The sequence below is a fragment of the Macrotis lagotis genome, chromosome 1, assembly GCF_037893015.1.
Source record: "Macrotis lagotis isolate mMagLag1 chromosome 1, bilby.v1.9.chrom.fasta, whole genome shotgun sequence".
Classification (NCBI taxonomy): domain Eukaryota; kingdom Metazoa; phylum Chordata; class Mammalia; order Peramelemorphia; family Peramelidae; genus Macrotis; species Macrotis lagotis.
The window spans coordinates 818960582-818979785 of NC_133658.1; the positions used below are offsets into that span (position 1 = coordinate 818960582).

At 34.8% G+C, this 19204-nt stretch overlaps 1 protein-coding gene across 3 annotated transcripts in view; it reads right to left on the minus strand.

Moving 5' to 3' along the window:
- The window catches only part of GRM5 (glutamate metabotropic receptor 5), a 739207-nt gene that overhangs the window by 21181 nt on the left and 698822 nt on the right, over positions 1–19204 (minus strand). Inside the window, exon 8 of one of the 3 annotated variants that reach the window (XM_074217074.1) lies at positions 2063–2158. The exons of the other annotated variants lie outside the window; for them this stretch is intronic. Coding sequence (XP_074073175.1) covers positions 2063–2158 — 96 coding nt within the window. The remainder of the gene's footprint in view (positions 1–2062; positions 2159–19204) is intronic. 3 annotated transcript variants of the gene reach the window in all.

Sequence of the window (19204 nt, forward strand, 5' to 3'; positions counted from 1 at the left end):
TTTCCTTCACCAGTGTTACTTTTAGGAACCTGAGAAATTTAAATATAAACATGTGTGGCCTCTCTTTGAGAACCCAGATTTGTCAGGGTAAGGACAAAGTTGATTGATTCATCCAAAGAGTAAATAAGTATTGGCCCATCCCATGTAAGGAGTTATCTATTGTGTTAAATTGGTGGGTAGTTATACTATGCCAAGTATATTATTCCAGGTTTGCCATTGGTGATAAACTTACATAAACCTTATTAGAGTACTATTCAACTTCTAACTCATATCTTCCCCAGTGCCTCATATAATCCCCCAGTTCAACTCCATTTGAATGACCTGATGTGGCATTTTAATCTGTTTCTAGAAATTCTGGTGTATCTTTGGGTGGAGGGGATGGGGAATAAAGAACTATTTTGATGACTGAAGAGCAAGTATCACTGAGTTCACTCAGACCTGCCCAGAAATAAAGTTGAATCCTTGGGGTTGGCACAAGAGTAGTCTTTTATATTTTCTAAGATGACACTTCACTTTGGGTCCATAAACTTTTAAAAATAATTTGAAAACTATTTCAATATAATTGTTTTTCTTTGTGATCTTATATATTTCATTTTATGTATTGAAAAACATTATCCTGAGATGCAAATTATTATAAGCATTTGGATTTTCTTCTCTCCTTTTTCTTCCCTGATAGGTTCTTATACAAAGTTAACCATTTTCCAACTCAGATACTGAGTATATCATTCCTTTTCTGTTTTGGGGTCCCTAAACTTCATAGACTACCAAAGGAGTCCAGGATACAAAAATGGTTAAAAACACTTGCTCTAGCATGAAGAAATATTGTAGGGATTAATCCCCTAAGGAAGCTGCTCTTGAGCAAAAGTCGTCTTAGGCACCTAGGAGATTAAAGGAAATTGAATATGCTACAGAATGTGAAAAAATGACTCCTAAATCTGAAGGAATGACAGACAAGAAAGCAATATCAAAAGCCAATGTGAAGTACTCCAGAGTAGTATTTCTTTTGAAGGTTTCTCTAAGCATAGATTTCTTCATGACTCCAACAGAAAATAAAAATGTTATCTATCTACCTGTCTGTCTGTCTGCATAATACATAATCTATATTGTGTATTATAAATGTGTTATATATTATGTAAGATAAATAATAATAATACAAATAAATGTGTCTGTTCTCATATGTACTATGTTCAATGTATTGTTTCAGTTTCATGTTTCTACATCATAATACAATTGGGATATGGTTTAGAACCCAAGGCTATTGGCAAAGCCAGACCAATTCCTTTTTCCCCTCCCAAATTCACAGAACTCTGACTCAAATAATATTAGAAGTCTTCCCTCATTAACTTCTTTTCGGAAACATACATCCATGCAATTTAGCAGTTTTTAAAACTCATGCAACACATTAAGCTTCAAGAAGGTTCCAAATTCCTGGGAAAACTCCAGGTAGTAGATGAACCATTACCAAGACACATGCACAGCTCAGTGACAGGCATGGTTTAGACAGAACACACAGCAAGTAAAGGAGCTGTGAATCTACAGGAGCCAGAAGAAGGCTAGTTCATCTCATTTTAACATTGGGAAGTCTTCTTCCCTACCAGTTCACTGACTTGCTACAGCAACAGTCATGCTATCCTGGGAAGGAGCATCAGACTCAATCCCAGACTGGTCTGGGGCCATTAGTCATGGGCTTTTGTATTAGCCTACACAGCGGTCAGCTCATTCTGTGATATGATATCTTTGAGATCTCCTGCTATTTCCAATCTCCATGACAGGTCATCCATTAAGTCCAACCCCTGAGTTCACATTTAAACATGCAAAGCACACTACTCTGGATAAGAACAGCATCTTGGACATGAAGCTTTCAGGACTTAAAATGAGAATGATCCTGAGGGGTTTTGGTAACCAAACAGACATAAAGAATCGGGGGTGGCCAAAGCTGTTGGACATACTGGATGGGAAGCACAGTTATTACAAGTTGAGGATCTGGGCTGGGGTCCAGCCCCCTGTCTCCTCTTGCTCACAGACATTCCACACTGCCTCAGGCCACTTACTGTTGGCTTACCTGCTCATGGTTGCTCGCCCACCATTCCCCATACTCTCTTTGGGGGTGAAACACTCTATTTCCGACTTGTTCTGGGCCAGTCTCCTGCCTTTGTACCTAATGAATCATGACAACGACAGGAGCAAAGAAAAAGAGGTGATTGTGTGCTGGACAGTTGTGGGATGGAAGAGCCAATATGAAGAGGGATGAGTGGAAGAGGGCCCAGAATACAGGGCTTTCCAAAGGCCCCAATCACCCCATTTAAAAGTCCATAGTCTATGAACACAGTAGGAAATCTCAGCCCAGTTCTCTTCTCAATTGAACAATCACTCAATTATGCAAATATCCATTAAGTACCTAAAGGCATTGTGCCTGATTATTTTATTTTATTTTATTTTAATATAGTTTAATTTTAATTTAATTTAACTTAATTCTTTGATAGACCCTGCAATTTATAACATTATCATTTGGTTAAAATGATTACCAACAAAATCATCATTGACCTACATTTCCTGAGCTCCTGCCTGGTGCCTGCTGTTATGTTGAGCCCTTGGGATGTAATGAGGTCTAATGAGATTCCTACACTATAATATCTGGATCTTGTAGATCCTTGCATATGAAAATAGTGTAAAATGTTCCTCTGAGGGTACTGATAATTTCATTTTAAAGACTAATTTCACAGTATAATACTACTGCAATATAGCACTTTAAAGTTTTCAAAATATAGTCACAAATTACATCAAAAACCTTTAATTAGTGTGGAGACCCTTTCCTATTGATTTTATTGTTACAGGAATTCTTACTAATGTTGAGAGAAACCCATTTAAAATAGAAAAGGGATTTAAACCCAGATTTTTCATGATTCTAGCTCTAGTATAACAGAAATATAACAGAAGTGCCAAAGATGTGACCCTGGGACCTCATGCAGATTACAGCTCTTCCAAAGGTGACTGGAAATAGATTAAATGTAATTGAGAAATACTTAACAAAATAAATAAGCCCCCCCTAAAACGTCATTTGCATTACATTTTAAAACTAAGCCAATATGCAGCATGGAGGGATCTGTATGATTTAGTGGTCTTACTTATTTTTGACTTCAGTATGACAGCAGTCATATTACATACTGATTCAATCACCAATATTACAATATTTTTGGATTTTCACAACAACACTGTGAAAAAGTTATGGCATGTACTCTTATTTCCATTTCACAGAAATAAAGTGACTTAAGATTACATGGAACTTTGATCTGGCTGAAACAATTAGCAGATCACTTTCCTTCTCTCAGTGTTGGAAGTGACCGCCTGGTCCAATTTTTACCTCAAGTGGTTATCTGGTTCAATTCTATCTTCAGGAAGATAGAAGTATTATTTTTGCTTCTTTATACATGAGAACAAGGTCTCAAGAACTGAAATAACATACACAGGGTCAACTAACAGTAAATGTCAGAGCCTATACTGGCATCTAGGTTTTTCAAAATTCTAATATAGCACTTCAAGACAAGCTTTCAAGATGCCAACTCTGATAAATCATGGAGTTAATGTGAATCTTAAATGCAGTGTGGGTTTCTAATGAAGCAAGAAGTTCTTTGGATTAAGGGACCTTTCCATTATCTCCTGTATGTAAATCAAGGTCAGAGATCCATTAAAGTTTGATTGAAAAACTCATTTGTGCCTTCAGATGAGATTTGGTTTGGTTGTCTGTGAATCAGTAATAGCTATCCAATCATATTGGCTGTATATTCAGACCATCCAGTTTCCATTCATGTACTCTCACTGGCCTATTCAAGATAACAAATGATGCTTTAAAAGCTGCAGGTTGCTGCCCAAGCTCATGAATTTTGGCTTTAATTTAAATGTAGGAAAGGTTAGGCCTTCAGTTGATAATTTATAAATTTGAAGATCATGAAAGAACAGGAAAACTTTCCCCCAAAGGAAGCAGGTTTACTGTGTTGTTATTTTCCAAAGCACTTTTTCCAGACAAAAAATTGTTATAAAAATAATAATGTCATTAATCATTGAAATATCTATGGAAATAAATAATCAATTCTGTAACTGTGGTAGAAGCCTTAGATTTGAAATTAGAAGACCTGTACTTCGTTTAAGTCTGCTACAAAGCAACAAGACATTGGGCAAAACACTCAAAGGTACTTTATAAAACTCTTTAAAAATGTGGAATGTGAGCTTCTTGAGGACATAGTAGGCTCTTAATATTAATTGAATTGAATTGGATTCAGTTTCATGTCCATTTTTCCAGATGGTTATGACATCTGTAATAACTTATATGTTGATAAAATAACATGTAGAACATATTCTGCATGGTGCTAGTAGTAAACCTGGCTATGGGATTTGGGCATTATCTTTCATAACCATTGGTTGGGGAAAAATTCATATCCAGGAAACCCCTTAGAATTCCTCCCTTATTTACTCACTGATGTGTCCATAACCTTTTGGCTGGGACAACTAGGGATTTAGCCTTTTCTTTCATAATGAGAGCTAAGATTTAAAATGAAAAGCCACAAGTAGAGGGAACATATTGACTTCAACTCATAGGATCTGATATGGGAAGGGAACAGATTTTTTTTTAAGGTGTGAAAAATGGGAAAGAAAGGCAGGATAAGACAGGACAATATAAGAGGCCTGGATATTTAAAGAACAGAAGACCATTTTGGAAGGATGGAAGGTCTAAAAAGTGCAAACTGAGAAAACCAAAGATCTTTGTTTACTTTTGTAATTTTGTTTTAGGATTACCCTTATCAAACATGCACTGAAGATATTTATTACAATAATAGCTAAAATAAGATACATTTTGGGAAAATATTTTCTGTTCTATCATCTCTTCCCCTTTATTTATGGAAACATATTAAGGAAGAAGTTAGTTCATCCTTCTGAACTCAGCTAGATGGTACATGAATACATGGTCATAAGAGTCACTAGGTGGTGTAGTGCAAAGAACAGCAATCCTGGAGTTGGGAGGACCTGAGTTCAAAACCAGCCTCAAACACTTGACATCAACTGTGTGACCTTGGGCAAGTCACTTAACCCTGATTTTCTTGTTGCATCCAGGGCCATCTCTAGTCATTCTGACCCATATCTGACCACTGGACCTACATGGTTCTGGAGAAGAGAATGAGTCTGGTGACTTAACACCCCCCTCACTCAAATCAAATTCATGTATATGTCATTGAATCACCTCCCTGATGTCATGGTCTTCTTCTAGAACAAAGCATAAACATTTTCATCATCATCATCATCATAATTATCATCATCAGGTGGTACATAGAGAACTGGATCTGAATTCAGGAAGATGAGTTTAAATTTGCTTTCAGATACATCTAACTGTGTGACCCTAGGTAAGTCACCTAATTTCAGACAATTTATACTATTATGCATTTGATATGGTTCTCTTCGATTTATAAAGGATGAATAGCTATCATCAACATCAAAATGGGCATATCAATAGTCCTTACCTCCCGAGGTGTTGTAAGAATTAGATGATATGATATTTATAAAGCACTTTGCAAATCTTCAAGTGCTACATAAATGTTAGTTTCTTTTATTTTTGCTATTATTACTATTTAATCATCATGTGATAGTTGAAGGGTTTTATGGTGAGGCATGATCACTTAGTATTATTGCTGTTGTTCTTATATCATTGTAATATATGTATATTATATAATTTAATGTATATTATGGTGTTATTAGTACCACAATTAAGGTAAGGATGTTGATGCTGATGCTGATGCTGATGCTGATGCTGATGCTGATGCTGATAGTAATGATGCTATAGCAAGATTTGGTAGATTCAATACTGGATGTCAAAATTGGAACCTGTTCTGCATTTTGACCCTGATGTGTCTGTCCAAGAGCAAATTACTTCATCTTTCTTAGTCTCAGTTTCCTCATTTGTAATAAAGAAGGTAATGAATTTTGTACTACCTACCTCACAAATTTTTTGAATGAAAAGTACTTTGAATATCTTAAGTTTATACAAATTACATTATTTACTAAGAGTGACAAATTGGAGTCAGAGGACTAAGATAATTTGTGTGAGCTGGGCAAGTATTGATTTAAATTTCTTTACCTCTTTGGTTCCTAGTGCCTTCCTTTGGAAAATGAGAGGATTGGGTTAGATGATCTCTAAACTCTCTTTAGTTTAGACACTAAATCTATAATTAGGTCCTGAAATCTATAAGAGCCATGATCATTAATGCAGGTGGGGAACTGTATTGCTAGAAGGAATTTCCTCATTGAGAATCCCCTATATCAATAAATAATCATTCCAGTTCAAAACAACAACAAAATCTTATATTCATATAATCTTAGAGATCCTATGAAGTAAGTAGAATTTTAAAGTGTTGGGAATTATTTCTCTACCCATATGGAAAACACAGTGAAACTTCTGACTTATTCATTCACATTGGAACACATTCAGTAGGATATATGCTCCCTGAAGACAGGGATTGTTTTAAATTTCTAAATTACCTAAGCAGGTCATTAATGAGTAATTTTGAATGAGAAAAAAATAGGGGAGTGCTTAAAGAAAAAATGAGCATAAAGGAAAATATGAGAAATTGCTTGGAACACTAATATGGTGATTGAGCATAGGATTTTAAGTGATTAATTGTAAAATAGGCATGGTAAAAAAGGAGAGGGGGATGTTGATTTAAGTTTATATTTGACAACGAAACCTAATTTGGACAGGATTATTCTAGAAGAGTCAGACTAAAGATGTAAATAATTGTGCTTCTTCCAGTAAACTCCACACCCCCATCATTGCTCCTGAACACATATGCATTCTTTTTTACCAAAAATGAGAGAATGCAGGAGCAGAGAGAATCTGCAGCAAAATAGTTCCCTTCCATCAAAAAAAGATTCAGGGATGCCTCTGGACCAAGCCCCAAGTCAAAGCTAAGGTTCTTTAATAAGAGAAATTAGAGATAACAGCAAGATATTAATGCTGATAGCAGTAGAAAGCACCCTTAAAGTTTTTAATGTCTAAACTGTGGATTGAGGAGTGGTAGCTGCATCTAGTCATATGTTCTAGAGTGACACATGATCTAGAAAGTTTCAGGAATTCAGAAAACATTCAAGGTAAGTGAGATTTATTATTTTTTTAAAATTTAATCTGGACTGAATTATTAGAAATATCTACTGTTTGATAATAGCTGAAGTTCAGTGAGTAAGTTACTTAATTTGTGAGTAGGCGTTCTTTAAACACTAAAACAAACCATGTTGTTATTGGTAGTCATTTGTTAAAAGATGAATATTTATGCTGTTTTAACAGTTATATTTTTATAGATCTAATTGAATAGAATCCTGTTTTTTTCTTAGTTATCTGCATCTGGAGAAAGCCTAGACAGTTGGGTCCTGAAAATCTAGTAGTAATAAGATTAGGAATATGGTTAGGTAAAAATGAAACAAAATTTTGAATCACAGGACCTTGACTTGGATTCCAGGACTGCCTCTTTCTACCTGTGTGAATTTGGGTTAGTAATTTCTCTTGGTCTCAGTTTCCTCATCTATAAAATGGGTCAGCTTGAATAAGATTATCTGTTTGCTCCCTTCCAATCTGAAATCTAAGATCTTATGAATAGATCACATTTAAAGAGTATCATATGAGTTGTAAAGACATTTGTTTTTATCTTAGTTAAACCTCAAAATAGTAGGAATGTAGTAGATACAAACATGGACCTTAGAGATCATCTAAAATAACTATATCATTTTACAGATGAAGAATTATGGACCATATCATACAAGTATTAAGTGACAGAGGTGAGATTTGAATTCAAGTTTTCAGACTCTAAAAATATTTTCACCGTATCATACAATATTATTCCTTCTTTATAGATGAAGAAATAGTGAAATCAGCAAACTAGGACTTAAATACAATTTTACTTAAAATGGGTATAATCATAACTAGGTTACCTACCTCACAGGATTATCTTGAGGAACAAATAACATTCAAAAATAATTGCATGCTCATTTATTAAGTATATTCTATGTGAAAGACCCTGGACTAGACACTGGGAATAAAAAGTCAAAAATATATAACTGTATGTATACATATTTATATATACATATTATATATACATATATACTGACATGACTATGATATATATATATATATATGTATGTATGTTACTTAAAAAACTTTCAATCTAAGCTTACTTGGTGACCTTAAAGGCCTAGATAAATATATGTTATTCACACAATTGAAATGATAAATTTTGTTTTATAATAGTCACCCATAATAAACCAGAAAATTGCCTCTTCAAATCACCCAAAAGCCCCGGTCTTCTGTATTTACCAAGGATCTTGGAAGCACTATTCATTTCCTGCCAGCTATACAGTTCCATGTTTTGCCAGGTCTGATTATAGGAAGAAGCTGCATTATTAGATGGGTCTTTTAGAGTAAGGAAGGCAAGCCACAAGGACTGAAGTGAGGGTTATAGCATGATAGTAAAGGGAAGTCAACATAGAAGCAGACTGGGGTAGCAAACACACTGTGATTAGAATGTGGAGCTGGAAAGCTGATGGAAAATAAATGATTCACAACTTTCAAATATCCACTCCTTTACAAAATTTCAAAAGTCAGAAACAGTTCTAGTTGAACTCAGGATTGTGTCCACACAGCTATGGTTTAAAAAGAAAAGAACCAGAGAGAGTATTTAACCAAATTCAATAATGCAAAGAACCAAGGATAACTGGCCACTTCTGTTTCTTTAAAAACAAAACAAAACAGAACAGAAAACTCGATTCACAAATAAGTCAAATGGTTGACTCTTTTTCCCAAAAGAAACTATGACGTCAAGCCTCAGAAAAGTGGTTTCACACAGAACTGATAATGTACCAAAGGTTTTATTAAATCAGCAAACTTTTAAGGTATCTCTAGAAGGCATAGTACTCTGCTGAACCCTGAAGGGGATGAAAAGATTAAATACTAGGGGTTTTGCCCTCATAAAGGGTGAAATCTATAAGGAAAATGACAGTGCCTATTGAATAATACTACAAAATAGAATTTTGAGGTTTTATGGAAAACTATCCAAGATTGGAAGAAGAAAAGTCAGTTGGGAAGGGCTTGGAGAAGATAGTGCATGCTGTGGGGTTTGGGGAAAGTTGGAAGTATTTCAGAAAGAGAATCTTCTGGGGAAGGGTGTATTCTGGACATATAGTTTGGTATGTGGAAAGGGGGTCTATATTTTTTGGTGAAGGCTTTAGTTATTCATCTTTTATCTCCCATCCAATTTGCACAATGGGTTCCACATTGTGATATTTGTCCTTTGTTTTTAGAAGACCATGATGTCAGGGAGATGATGCCATGATGTACAAGTGAATAGGATTTAAGTGAGGGGTTGCTGTGCAAAGTTACACTTTTTCCTCTGGTGCCATTGGCAATCAGTGACCAGATATGAATCAGTACAACTGAAGATTGCCCTGGATGCAAGGCAATCAGGGTTACATGATTTGCCTAAGGTCACACAGTTAATAAATGTCAAATTTCTGAGACTAGATTTGAACTCAGATTCTCCTGACTTCAGGACCAGGGCTTTAACCACTATGCCATTTAATTGCCCCCCCCCCCCACATTGTGAATTTACAAACAATCTCAAACAAGATGATAATTAATTGATGTATTAAAGGTTATGTGAGTATTTTATATATACATATATATATGTATATGTATATATATCCACAGGTGACAAATGGCATTGACATTCCTTTTTGCCCATCTTTTCCCAGTTTAAAAAGAGAGATTGTTCTATTTCTATAAATATTATGGTCATCATTATGACGTAATTTTGGGGTTTGAGAGCCCAGTGTCCTCTGTAGTCTGGAGAGTTGTAAAGAACCCTAGAAATCATTTCATTATAGAATTCAAGGGAATAAAATTTAGAGGAAACAAAAGACCTTAGATTATAATCTAATTCAGGGATTCTTACCTGACGTCCATAGATTTCCTTAGATGGTTCATGAACGTGAGAAAGAAAATATACACCTCTTCTTTAGCAACCTTTGATTTCCTTTGTACTTCAATACATTTTATTCTACACATTTAAAAACATTATTCAGAAAAGTGGTCTCTAGTCTTCACCAGACTGGTCTCCATGATACCAAAAAAAAAAAAATTAACAACCTCTGACCTAATCCAACTCCATTGTTTACAGGTGAGGTAAAAAGTCTACTGAAGCTATGTGACTTGTCCAAGAACAAATAGCTAGTCAGTATATTTCAGAGACAGGATAAGAACTCAGGAAGGATTAGAACCTAGGTCTTCTGATATTTAATTCATAGTACTTCACTATGCTCCTTAAAAATAGATTTTAAGTAGTTATAATAGAATGACCTTTAGGGAAAGATTCTGAGCTTGTGATTGATTCCAGGACTTCTGTTTTCAGTCAGAATTCAGACATTCTTCACTTTATTTACTTCTCAGCATGCATCATGATAATCTGAATGACTACCTTGCTGGACATCCTCCTTTCTTCTCTTACTCTCAAACTGTTCTTGAACTATAAATCAGTTCTCCCATTGCTTTTGAGAAAGAAGTATCCATCTATATTCCCTTATGGTCCCAGTTTTCATCCCTGTAACTTTCTAGAACCAAAAAGTCCTGCCTGGTCACCACTTCCCAATGTGAGTTGTCTTCTCTCATTTAAAATATAAGCTCCTTAAGGGTAGGAGAAATATTTGCTTTTAGATTTGGATCTCCAGTACATAGAAGAAGAAATGACACATATTAATAGTTTAATAAATGCTGTTTCATTAATTGTTTATAAACTGCAGGTTTTTAGCTGGTTGTGAGATGTTGAACTAATCCCTTCCCCTTCTGCATTTCTAGGTTCCTCCTAAATGTTCCTGTAAAATGAACAGAGCAGGGTTAGATGGCCTTCACGTTCCTTTCGGATTATGAAACTCATCAAAATAGCTAGTAATTGTAATAGCACTTTGAAGTTTACACACACACACACACACACACACACACACACACACACACACACACACATTATCTCATTTCATCTTCACAACAATATTTTGAGATAGATGATATTATTATTTCATAGAGATGGAAACAGAGAGATTAAATGATGTACATAGGGTTTTATAGAAGGTCAGTGTATGTAAAGATTTGAACTAAAATCTTCATTACTCTAGGCTGTGTGTTCTATTTACTGTATTACCTAGCTTTGTTGTTGTTTTGGTCATATCAGACTTTTTTTGTGACCCCAGGTGAGGGTTTTTTTTTTGACAAAGATAGCAGAATGGTTTGCCATTTCTTTCTTCAGCTCAATTTACAATAGGAAAGCTGAGGCAAACTGGGTACGCTATTTGCCCCAGTCCCACAGCTAGTAGGTATTTGAGGTAAGATTTGACATTTAAGAAGATGTATCTTCCTAACTCCAGACTTTGCACTCTATCCACTATGACACTGTCTTTTAGATCAAAGAATCACTTATTTTGAAATAAAACAAGGGAGAATTATGTTTTAGGTCTGAGGAGGACTTAGGGTTCATTCAATCAAAAAAAACCCAACATATGATGTTAGAGTTTTGAGTTGAAAAGCATCTCAGAAATCATCTCATCCAAGCTCCTTTATTTTAAAGGAAACTGAGGCCTGGGGGTAGTTAATAGCTGAACAGAGAGAGTAGATCCCAAATGTTCAGATACCAAGTCCTAAGCTATTTACTTTCTCATTTGATGGCAATGGCTATGTAGGCACAATTTATTTCTTTATAAACTATGAGCATGTTGCTTTATTTTTAAAACTGACAATTTAATGAAGATAAATAGACTTTAATCAGAAACAGCAAATTAAATGTTCTATTGATGAAGAGTTTTCTCTTAGCTTTCAGAGAATTCCCAAAGGATGTTTTAATTCCATTTGTATTGGGAACATATTTAAAAAGATGAATAATTTTAAGTAATTGCTTTTTCAATGGACATTTTGCTTCGTTACTCACTTCACCATCAATATACTGTAATACAGAATGTTTTGAAGGTCAGCACTATTTATTTATTTATTTGTTTGTTTATTTGCAATAAGCTTGTAGACTAAAAGATGGGGAGAAAATATGGAAAATAAACTGGTATTTATTAAGACAGCAGTCCTTTTTTTCAAAGAGAAACTATAATGCCACCTTGAGAAAGGGACTGGGTGTTGCCCAAGAACAAGATTTATCAAACCCTGTGCCAACATTCTTTCTTACAAAACATTCTACCTGGAATCTAGGGGCAGGTTAATTCTTCAAGCTTTTCTGCTATTAGGATTCTTCTACTCTATTTTTGGAGGTACAGGTAAAGTGGATTGAATACTGAGCCAAGAAGACTTGTCCAGGTCTTGCCCAATATATTTTTGCTATTCGTTTCCTCAAATGGAAAGTGGGAATGATAATAATAATAATAATAATAATAATAATAATAATAATAATAATGCTACTAATACCAATAATAACAACACTTACCTTTCAGGGTTGTACCTCAAATGAGGTAATATTTGTAAAAAGTATTTAGCATAGTGTTAGAACATAGTAGGGGCCACGTAGATGTTTATGCCTTATCCTTTGTCCCCCAAATTCCTGGTTTCTCAGTAACCATTATCCATTTTCATCAGATAGGATGATACAGGGTCAAACAACAAAGCTACATAGTGAATTATGCTGCCACTTGGCACAGGTGATACAGTACTGAGCCTGAAGTCAGATAATCCTGAGTTCAAATATGACCTCAGACACTGGCTGTGTGACCTTGGACAAGTCACTTAATTGCTATTTGTCTCAGTTTTCTCATCTGTAAAATGGGGGATAATAGCTTCTCTAGAATTTTTTTCTCTAACTATAAAGCCTCTGACTCTGGTCTCAAGATACATATCCTCTCCTAGATTTCTTTCTTTAAATAGTGAGTTTCCTCAAGGGCAGACACTATCTTTTGCCTATTCTAAGTGGGCAGTTAGATGGTGCAGTGGATAGAGCAAGTCAGTGTAGAAGCCTGCAAGCCAATGAGTAAAATGTGCCTCAGTGGTAGTCAGATTGACCCTATGTATCAGAAAAAAACATGAGGAATATAAAATGATATCATCATCGTACACATCTCAGGGGGGGGATACCTTCTTCATAAATCAGTTTTTTTCTGACATCCTTTCCCACCTACATTTCTTGGGTCATTTCTCCTTTTTCTTTCAAATTTTCTGAAGGTCTTTGTTTAGATCTAACCTTTTACCACCATCATGTTCTATTTTGATCTATTGTTATTTGCTTAGATATAGCTAACTCCATTCATTTTTGTTTTGTTTTGTTTTTGCAAGGTAAGGGGGTTAAGTTGCCCAAGGTCACACAGCAACTAGATAATTATTAAGTGTATGGGGTTGGATTTGAACTTAGGTCCTCCTGTCTCCAGGGCCGATGCTCTATCCACAGCACCACCTAGCTGCCCCAGCTCATTCTTTGATTATAATCTCCTTGAGGTCAGAGACTGAGGACTTTTCATCTTTGTATCTGCAGTTTAGGGAAATAGTTTTCATATTTTGTTGTTCAGTTGTTTCAGTCATGCTTTACTCTTCCTGCCCTTATTTGGGATTTTCTTGGCAAAAATCTGGGAGCAGTTTGCCATTTCCTTCTCAAGCTCATTTTACAGAAGAGGAAACTGAGGCAAATAGTTTAAATGGTTTGCTCGGCATCTTACACTTAGTACGTATTTGAGGCTACATTTAAATTCAGGTCTTATTGATTCCAGGTCACTATCTACTAAACCATCTAGCAGTCAATATAAAAAGTGCTTAATGACTTTTCGCCATTGAATAATTGCTTTTGGTGTAATAATTCATTTTTGAATTAGAATCCACAAAGTAAATAGCATATAGTGACTACAACAGGGTCTTTCAAATAGTAGGCACTTAATAAATATTTGCTGAATTGAATTGCATATGAAAGAATCTGCAGTTTGAAATGAGGGTTTGGAAGAAATCCTTTTTAAGGGGAGGAATCCATACCTTATCTATACAGCACATATAGAATATATATTTATATGTGCTTATTTTCTTTCCATATACTTTAAGCATTATATAGCCTGATGATAGAATTCATGTCCTGTCAAATAATAAAAAAATTCAGATATTTATTTCAATCAATCAATAAACATTCATTAAGTCCAAAGAATTGTGGTAAAGCAAACTTCAATTCTCAAGGAGCTTAAATTATATTAGGGGAGATGGACTTGAATTGGTATATTCAGATTATATTCGAAAAATACACAAATACAAATAATTGGTAGGGATCAGGAAAATCATCACTTAAGAAGTGGGGCCTGAGCTAAACTATGAAGGATACCAGGGATTCTAAGAAGCAGACACATGGATAGAATTCAGCCCTGGCACAGGGGATGACTTGTCAAGAGGCATGAGAGATGAAGTGCTAAGGATGAGCAATAAGAAAAAGGTCATTCCCTCAGCAAGGAGGAGTCTTATATGATAAGCCTGCAAAGGAGAGTTGGAATTGGGTTGAAATGAGCTTAAAAGTCAAATAAAGGATTTGTATCTGCTCCTAGAGGCTATAGGGAGCTATCAGAGGTTATTGAGTAGTAGTGGAATAACAAGATTGGATTCTGGACTTTTGGAAACATTTTGTTTAACCTTCCTACATTCTCCCAAATGAATTACTGGAAATGCTCTTTCTCCCTGTCCACTGCACATCCAATAATTACATTCTCTTAGTGGCAACAAATTGAATGAAATTTCTTCTATGCACATTATGATCACTTACATCTTATTGTAATTACACAATCACACATAATTACAGTGAGTATATTTACCTCAGTATGGGTCAAGGAAAACTCCTTGCAGCAAGCATTGGGGAGTATATTTAGGAAGTGTCACATAATGTGATTCTCAGCAGTATGGATATCATTGGCTGACTCTTAAAACCTCCCTTAATTAAATTGGCTTTATCTCGAGTGGGCACAATTGCTGTAATAAAAATGATATGAATGTTTTCATTTCTCATAACTAGCTTTATTTTTCTTGTGGAAATTACCTAAAAATGTGAAGACTAAAAGGGGAGGTATCAGTGCAGCAGGTCATCAATGAGCAACTGCTAGGCACTGTTGGATAAATCCTAAGACCAATATTCCAAAGATCCTTATCTCAAAGAACTGTTTTCTCTCTTTTCTTCTTGATTACAAAGGATGAATCTCTATACATACATAAAACAAATAGAGAATATTAGAAAATAGAATAAAGACAAATGAAAATTGAATGTATATATGTGGACATATAGGAAGAGGAAGTCAATGTTGGTAGAAAGTTTTATGGAGGATGTGGAACCTGAGCTTAGTTTTGAAAGATGAAATGGATTTGATAGATAGCCTATCAATTATGATGAAATATTAGTAGAGTGGTAAGAGTGATGTTCTTGTTCTGTTACTGAATTCCTGAGTGATACTACTGTGTGCCCTAGGACAAGTCCAATAAACTCAGTTTGGTTCAATTATTCCATTTGTAAAGTCAAGACACTGACACCAGGCATCTATCTTCAGAGGTGCCTGATTCTCCCCTCCACAGTTAGGATCTTGCCATATGGGGAAAGTGGAGAGCATCGAAGGCAAACTTTACCTACCTCATCACATTGTCTAGGACAGGCCGATTCACTGGGAAGCTTGGTGGAGACAGGTGCAAGGGAAAGGGCTGAGGGTGGATTCAGGGTTGGTTCATGACTGAGCTCAAGGAAACACAGTGAAGAGCATTAGTAGCATGGTAATGATAATAATAATAATAATAATCCATCACATTTGAATTGTGACCCGAGATTATGAAACACGTTCAAATACATAATGTTGTTTGATTCTGATTGATCCTCAAAACAGCCACTTGTCCTGTGTAGTACAAGTACTATTCTTACTTTTTATAGATGGGGAAACTGAGGATCAAAGAAGTGATGTAACTTGCCCAAAGTTAAATAAGTACCAAGTTGTACAATTGGAAATAGAATTCACACTCTTCCCATCAAAATAGCCAGGATTACAGAAACAGAGAATTTCATAGTTAGAAGGGACCTCAGAAGCCTTATAGCCAAATCTGTGCTTGATCCCAAATCCCTGAAAATAACATTTTTGAAAAGTGGCTTCATCCAGATTTCAATTGGAGATGATTGATGAAGAGCAGCCCATTATTTCTTTTAAACAATCTATTTAACTTTTGGATAATTCTAAGTTATTGGAATAAATTTCTTCCATAAGACCAGAAATTGTCTCTCTAAAAACTCCTCTCATTAATACTAATCCTGTCCTTTAGAACCAAATAGAACAAACTGAATTCTTTTTCTATATGATGGTTCTATAAAAGCTTGAATAGAGCAATCATGTTCTCTACAAATCGTTTCTTCTGTAGGCTAATTCTCAATACGTTCAGCGTCAGCTGATGCTCATATAAACGTGAAGTCAAGACCTTCTAGACCTTTTACTCTGGACCCTTTCCATTATGTAGATATTCTTTAAAAAATATGATATATAGAAATGAACACAATAATTCAGAGGTGGCCCATCTAGGATAGTCTATATACCTATTGCTTTTCTTATACTTCTCTTCATGGCTCCTATTATTGTATTTCTTTGTGGCCTTATCAAATTGTTGATCCCCTATGAGTTTACAGTCTACTAAAACTCCATTCATTCCCTAGCATGTATGTGTAAGGTTGATTTTTTTAAACTCTAGTGTAAAACTTTATATTTATCCCAAATTATCATATAATTAGATTCACTTCAGTATTCTAGCCCATTAGATATTTTTGGAGACTGTCATATAATGTGTTAACATTTTTCTCAGTTTTATGTCAACTGAAAATTTGAAAATTGGGCCATCTGTGTTTTTATCCAAATCATTTATAATAATGTTGAAAAGCACAGGTTAAGCACAGGTAGGAGGCTAATACCACCAGAAATCTTCCAAAATGACATCAAATAATTAATGATCCTTATTTGGGTCTAACTATTCAAGCAACTCCAAATGCACCCTATTGTCCAATTATCTACCCCATTATTTCATAATTTCCTTAAGAATAGCCTAAGAAATTCATTCCAGTGATTGTCTGGAATTGCATTAACCAGATGTACAGCATTAGCTTGATTAATCATTTTAGTAACCTTATCAAAAAAGAAAACTAGTTGAGTCTAGCATGGTTATTGCTATCCTTCTATATTTTATTTTTCTTTATTTTTAGGTTTTTTTTTTTTGCAAGGCAAATGGGGTTAAGTGGATTGCCCAAGGCCATACAGCTAGGTAATTATTAAGTGTCTGAGACTGGATTTGAACCCAGGTACTCCTGACTCCAAGGCCAGTGCTTTATCCACTGCGCCACCTAGCCGCTCCTATCTTTTTATATTTTCACTGACTGTTTACTAATTGGTAGATTTTCTACAGGAATTTGAATAAAAGTCCATAGTATATAATTTGAGGACTCCTTCTTTTACTTATGTATTTTTGTTAAACTGGGACACCTTTCCCTTTTTCAATACTTGAGTACCTGTCCTATGCTCTACAATGGTTCAAAGACCATTGATGGCATATGAAGAAACCCATCTAGTCTTTCAGTATCAGACCATGTAGTTTATCTGGGCCAAGCAATTTAATTTGTCAAAGTCAAGTACTCTCTTAGAATTTTCTTAACTAATCTTGAATATTCTTATCTTTTAGAAATATCTCAAAGAATAATTTTAATTATTATTAATTAATTAATTTTTCAACTACATGCAAGGATTGTTTTCAATAAGCACTTTTTAGTAAGATTTTGATTTTCACATTTTTCTCCTTCCTTGCCTTCCTACCTCTTTCTTCCCATAACAAAGAGCAGTCTCATATAGGTTATACATATATAACATGACAAAGAATATTCTTAAAAATATGTCAGAATTACTAACGGTTGCATTTGGGACTTAAATCTAGGCTCCCTCATTTTTAATTCTGCTTCGGTTTTAACCATCAAACTAGTATAAGAAATAGTCCTTAATATATCATCCCCACTATCTCACCATCATGTAAACAAAGAACTTTAAAAATTATAACTGAAGGGAGTTTTGAAGCCACATACTCTAAGTCCCTCATTTTATACATGTGAAAATTGAAGCTTGGGAAAGGAAAGTAAAATATTTTAAGGCCACTCCATTAATAGATGGTAGTCTCAATTTAACTCAAGATTCTTGTGATTCTAAATCTAGTTCCCTTGCATTTATACTATATTGTCTCATCATCAGCATGACCAAATCTAGCTCATTTGCCACCATTATGAAATCATCACTTCCATGGTCACTCATTCTTTTATCATCACCATAATACTTACCGTAGTCTAGCATCACCATTACTATCTGTCAGTATTCTTTACATGATCATTATTATCACCACCATCAATAACAACATACATTTTATCTATTAGACCTTAGAGTTGGAGATTTTTGTTTACTTACCTTGAAGGAAAAAAAATCTAACAAGTGCATAAAGATTTATGGTCAGTAAGGAAAAGGAAGAGGTTCAATAGGAAATGGAAAGTAAATTATTTGGAGGTTTAAAAAAAGTGAGAGACACACTGAGAAATAGATTTTCTTGAAGGTATCTATCAACTGAAGTAATTCAGTAAAGTTTTGTAGAAGGTGAATAACTAAAAAAGCTAACTAATAGTCAGTCAACCAGCACTTATAAAACACTGTATATCAGACTTTGTTAAGAGCTAAGTATACAAAAAGAAGCTTTGCAATCTAATGGGGGACAGGAGAGACAACATGTAAATAACTATCCATATGCAAGATATACAGAGTAGAGGGAAGATAATCTCAAAGGAAAGAAATTAGCAGGAGAATAAAAGAGATATAAAGAAACATGTGTCAGGCCAGTACAGCTGTATTATAGAGTATGAAAAGGAGTAAAGTTCAAGAAGAAAGGAAAGCCTAAGTGGTGAACATCTTTAAATGTCAAACAGAATATAGAATATTTCACCTCAGAGGTAATAGAAAGTATTTGGAATTTATTGAGTAATAGGGTGATTATGAATATATCTGTGTTTTATGAAAATAACTTTGGCAGATGAATGGATGATGGATTAGAATACAGAGAGACAATGAAAGAAAACCAATTAGAAGGCTATTTCAATAGTCTATGAGAGAGGCAATGAGAACATAGAATAGCGAC